Source organism: Rutidosis leptorrhynchoides, chromosome 9, assembly GCF_046630445.1.
Source record: "Rutidosis leptorrhynchoides isolate AG116_Rl617_1_P2 chromosome 9, CSIRO_AGI_Rlap_v1, whole genome shotgun sequence".
Lineage (NCBI taxonomy): Eukaryota > Viridiplantae > Streptophyta > Magnoliopsida > Asterales > Asteraceae > Rutidosis > Rutidosis leptorrhynchoides.
Genome location: NC_092341.1, coordinates 78,352,560 through 78,358,595, shown reverse-complemented (window position 1 = coordinate 78,358,595; position 6,036 = coordinate 78,352,560). Strand labels below are relative to the sequence as shown.

Genomic DNA, 6,036 nt, shown 5'->3' with positions numbered 1-6,036 from the left:
AATTTATCATATAAATATTAATAATTATTTGATAATATAAAATAATTCAAAAAGAAAATAAAAAATAGAAGGAATAGTGTCTTTGTTGGAAGTGTTTAGTCCTGAGTTTAGTCCTGAGTTTAGTCCTGAGAAAGAAGTGAGATGGAAGTGCTGATGTGGCGCTGAATAGTTAATTAGTCTCTGAAGACATCCTATCACCATTGGTACTGCTCTTAAAATGAATGAATGATATATGACCCTGTGAGGGTGAAGCAATATTTACAAAAATAAAAGTAGACTTGCTTTCAGGGTCCTCTTTTGTAGACTCTCACCATCTGTTTCGATAAGAACCCAAATATCACTTTCCTCAAATCCCAAATATCTTCTTTGTTTCTAAGCGGTTTTTCATCGAGCAGGTTATCTTCTTTTTATCAATCACATATTTATAAATAAAGATTCTTAATTCATATGTTTTTTAATCAGATCGCAACATTGCTAGCTTGAAATTTACATTTGTATAGCTTATGTTATTAGTTTGACTAATTTTGAACTGATTTATGCTTGTTTTTCTTTGATCCAAGTTTTTCACTTTATTTTTTTCAAGTTTACCAAGTTAGGGTTTAGCTTGTAACCTGTTGAGTTTTGACTCAATTATTAAGTACAGTACTTCTTAGAGATAGATATTCAGCTCACTTATTTGGTCCCCTAATTTTGACAATCGATCCCATTTTTATTGATATCTTATGGTAAAAATATGATCATATTCAGTATTCATTAGATATCTATAATAATTTACTCCCAGTTATGAAAGGTGTAATATCTAGGTCACACATTATCTAGCTGGCAATCTGATAGTTGATATTAGTAAAATTAAGCAATCTTTATTGTTTATATATATGATTGCAGGTATAATAATGATTAAATTGTTTAAAGTCAAAGAGAAACAACGGGAACTTGCAGAAAATTCTAACGGGAAGCCTCCAGTTAAAAAACAAAGTGCAGGGGAATTGCGTCTTCACAAAGGTAAATTGCGTTATTGTTTGTCAAAGGTCGTTAAGCTAGAAAGTATTGTATATGCATTGTATTGGTCGTTCTATACCTTTGTTTGAGTTGTAATTTAATGAAATCGTTTATTTTTTTGCTTTGTTGTTTGGTGTTTGCTACTTGTAGACATAAGTGAACTAAATTTACCCAAGACTTGTACCATATCGTTCCCGAATGGAAAAGATGATCTCATGAACTTTGAAGTAACTATTCGGCCTGATGATGGATACTATTTGTAAGTATATATTCTATGTTCTCTCTATTAGCAAGTTGCAATTGCTGTTGTTGTTCTTTTCAATGTTTTTCAATTTCCGAAACCAGTTCCATTTCTTATCCTTTGGGAAGTGGGAAGTGACCTTTTAACGATAATTATGAAAGTATTTCGATCTGAGTAAGACTGTGGGATAACGTTCTTGTAGCCACGGAGGAAACTTTGGTTCTGGTAGTGAAATCTATACTTTATACAAATGCTCTTTGCTAGTGTTTTCTGAAAAATAAAAAAGGGTTATTCGTTCTTTATTTATAAATTTAACTGACACGATGCTTACAATTCACATATAAGATATATGAAAACTAAATTTTACAAATTTATGTTCTAGTTTTTTTTACTTTATCTTTTCTTCTCATGCATTTCTTATGAACGAGGGAGTTAAGAATGTAACTTATTCATATCTATGAAATATGAAAAATACCAAAACACTCTTTATCCTTGTCGTTTAAAAAATCTATGTTTCCTCTTTATACAAAAGTTGATTTTTCTCATTTCGAGACTTTATTTTTTATATTATAATTTGCACAAGGTTATAGTTACACAGTGAATTTCGTGGATTCTAGTTGTCAATATTTGATCTGATTACTAATTTTATAACATATAACTAATGAGAATTAATGTTTTTATCTACTTAATATTACAAATTAAAATTATGTTTTCCTTAAAATTATATATTTATTCCATCCAATTATAATTGACTCATTATATGATGATTGCTTATGTGCATCTTGAATTAATGTTGTTTTAATTGTCTTTACGTGATCGAATATACTTTTATATTTGTATATTACACGTTCTGTATCCGTTCAGGTTTACTTGTTCTTTTATGCATGTTAATGCTGTTCTTTCTCCATATCTTTTCATAAATTTATTATTCGTAATAATGATTATATGAATATGAATATACTATTTTAACTAGTATATGGGTTTTAGTTGTATATAATTCATAATCATATAGGTTTAACAGTTGTTGTGTATGTTGAGATTGTTAATTGTAAAGGCTTTTAATAGTTTAAATTTGTGCAGGAACCGTAGAAAACCAAAGCCGAATGATTATTTAAGATAATTGTCCGATTATATAAGATAAATGCCTGACGATGTTCTTTGTATGATACCATCTTGTTTATCTTTAAAAGATGCGTTGTTCACGCACAATGCCTTTTCTTGATGGAGGTTTTTGTGGTGTAGTAGTAAGAAGTTGGCTTTGATGGATTTGAGTGTTTGATAAGGTGGCCACCAATAGGAATCTATTGATTTTAGAGTTGGTTAAGTTTATCATTAAGGTGAAAATGTTATCCAGGAATCTTCAATAATGGGGTGTTCATGATGCCAGATAACATTGGTCACATGAGTCATAAACTTAATCCTCTCTGAAATTAACATATTCATATCATTGGCCACCTTTTCTAACACTCGAAATCCATCTAATATTAAGTTGTTTATACAACACCACAAGAACCTCAATCTAGAAGGGACGTCGTGCGTGACCAACACATCCTTTAAAGATAAACGAGAATGTATCATACATAGAGCATCATGAGGCATTTAGCTTATATAATTATTCGGATTTGGTCTTCAATGATTCCTACACAAGTTCAAACCATTAAAGGCCTTTACAATTGACAATCTCTAACATACACTTCCTGAACTACTAAACCTAGATGATTATGGATTATAATATAACTAATACCCACGCCACTAGAAGATATAATTTATTCATTATTATGATTAATGAATATATGAAGATACAGACAAACAACAACATTAATATACATAAAAAGAAAAAAGTAATTCTGAACGAGTATGAAATGTGTAATATACAAATATCGAATTATATTTGATCACGCAAAGAAAATTAGAACAACATCAAATTAAGATACATATAAACAATAATCATATAATTAGTCACTTATAGTTAGATGGATAAATATAGAATTTCTAGGATAACATAACTTTAACTTGCAATATTAAGTAGTCGATAACATTAATTCACATATGTTATATGCTATAAATTAATAAACAGATCAAATATTGACAAATGAAATTCACCGCATGACTATAACTTAGTGCAAATTATAATAAAAGTCTTGAAATCAAAAAAAATACCGACCATAGAACCTCTTAGGTCAATCTGAGCTCCCCAATAATCATTAAGCCGTGAGTACGAAAAAATGGTTTATGATCTTCGTTTATACAGTCATCCTTACTCAAAAGGAGATAATAGGTTACTCAAGTGTTAGTTATATATCTAACTTGTTATCTTCTCCCAGAGGTGGTACCTTTACTTTTACCTTCCAGATTTCATCAATCTATCCACACGAGGCACCAAAAGTCAAATGCAAAACAAAGGTATGAGAACACATGATAACTGTTCATTGATGGTGTTCATCTTTTTCTTCAAAGGGATAATCTCATCTATTTCCTTGCAAGCCTTCCGTGTTACATCAATACCCTTGAAAACTTGTATATTACGTCAATATCATTTCAAAACTTGAAAATACTCTTATATAATCCAAATGCACAATTAAATCATTTTTAATGATTTTAATTTATAAAACGTCCATCTGTATTTGAACTACTAAGTTAATTGACGTATCTGCCCTTCTCTCAAATAAGCCTTTAGACTCACATATAAAGACCCATGTCGTCTATGAGCTTTTGCTTCACCAATATCCTACAAGAAAGTCAAAATATATAAACATTATCAATACACATCATTGAAAAGAAACTTTACAATATACAAACACTCACTAAATTATTATTTATTATTTTATTATAATTAAAACACCAAAAAAAAAATGGGGGCCAGGTTTGTAATGTTTGGGTATCATCAACACATAAAGAAAAATAGGTTTGGTGATGGCAAGGGTAAATTAGTCAACTGACTTATTAGACCTATTTATTTGTTATAATACCCCAATCTTGATTTGGATGTAGACGAGTATTTTTGAGTTTTAATAACATGATTTTCAAGTTTGTAAGGATATAGATGTGATATTGAAGGTTTACATGGATCTAGATGAAATTATCCCTTGTAAAAATTCCTGATTCAACCCACATATATTTGTGATGTCATTCTTAGGTGTACCATCCCAACATCGACTTGGATGGAAACGTGTGCCTTAACATTCTACGTGAAGACTGGAAACCTGTCCTGAACATAAACACAATTATATATGGCTTGTATCATTTATTCACGGTAAACCCTGTCAACCATAAATATTTCTCGTTACAATCTCTTTCGGTTTCTTTTTAAAGGTGGAACAACGGCTTGGTGGGTTGACTAACACTGTAAAGTTGGTACATTGTAAACATTTTCTTTTCAAAACACATTTTTTTGTTGTTGCTAAATATGGAGTACTTGGTATGTCAAATATGATTACGATGTTACATTGTTCTGATAATAATGTAATGTTCTGAGTAATATTATGGGTTGAGTTGACCTTCTTGACTTTTTGTTGATTTTTTGGATCTTAATCTGAAGGAGCCGAATCATGAGGATCCGTTGAACCGAGAAGCAGCTGCAGTGCTGAGAGACAACCCCAAGATGTTCGAGTCAAATGTGAGGCGAGCGATGGCGGGTGGGTATGTGGGCCAGACATATTTCACTAGGTGCATATAAAAGTAGCAACAGCATTGTATCGATCCACATCAACAATAAAGTGGGTCGGTTGTGTTGTGATTTGGCGTAACTCTGAAAATGTCTGGATCGAAAACTATGACCCCAAGGGCCTTTTTGCAAATTGGGGTTAAAGATGCTGTGTTTGTATGGTCTATAATTATAACTGTGTTGGATTCCATTATTTTGGGTCTCATTTGTTATGTGTAACTGTGTTTCTTGGAAGATAATGAATCTGCTGTTGTTTCATACTTCTACTTGGGGGGATGTTTTTACGATGAACGAGAGATCAACATTTAAATCTTTCTACTCTTAGTACTACATCCGTTCCAAATTTATTGTCTGCTTTGACCTTTTTGGTCTTTCTTGTACAATTTTGACTTTATATTTTTGTGCGTGATATAATTTTTTATGAAAGTTATACCAATAAAAGCACATTTTAAATTTAAATATATTCATATAATGTTCATCAAATTTTATATTGCACAAATAAATAGATTTGAAGTCAAAATTCTATAAAAAATATTCTGAAAAGTCAAACGTGACAATTATTATTGGGACGAATAGGGTATATTGATCTTTTTTGGCCTACAATCCTACATCGATATAGTTGGTTATATGTGATTTTTAAGACGTTAAGGGCTCTCTTTCTTTAAGCTTGTTGAGATCAAAAGTAGGGATCTTGATTGGTTTCTTTTACTAGTTTCTTCTTTTTGGAAGTCATTCTATAAAAATGAAGTAACTAAATTTAAGTCGGTTTGCCAGGGTGATCATGTTGCTTGGTTAATTTGCATTTGAAATAGCGTGGATTTGAGTTCCCCTACTGGAGTTGAGTTGAAGATAGAACAGAGCTCCTCGGACGACGAGTTCAATGTTCACGATACTAAGCAAGCTAACGTCTCTGCTACGTCATCACCATCATCCCCTAATCACGAAGAAGTTGGTGGCGTGTGTGGGAAATTTCCGGTCACCGGCAACCTGTCTTCCGGTGTCTCTGTAGTGGCCGGAGAATGTGAGTTTCAAGATGGTCAAGGTGGAGCATCGTGCATCTCCTTCGTCAAGAATTGTGCCTCAAACTGTCAACCCATTAAGCATGCCACTGACCCGTTAGTTGAGATGCAGG

At 31.9% G+C, this 6,036-nt stretch overlaps 1 protein-coding gene across 1 annotated transcript; it reads left to right on the top strand.

Annotated features, from left to right (window-relative positions):
• The first annotated feature begins 266 nt into the window (after positions 1-266).
• Positions 267-5,167, top strand: LOC139867442 (NEDD8-conjugating enzyme Ubc12-like). The gene is made up of 6 exons (XM_071855806.1): positions 267-395; positions 886-1,002; positions 1,150-1,258; positions 3,565-3,643; positions 4,377-4,493; positions 4,779-5,167. Exons 2-6 carry the CDS (start codon positions 894-896, stop codon positions 4,914-4,916), a joined length of 552 nt encoding a protein of 183 aa, XP_071711907.1. The 5' UTR covers positions 267-395; positions 886-893; the 3' UTR covers positions 4,917-5,167.
• The last annotated feature ends 869 nt before the right edge of the window (positions 5,168-6,036 follow it).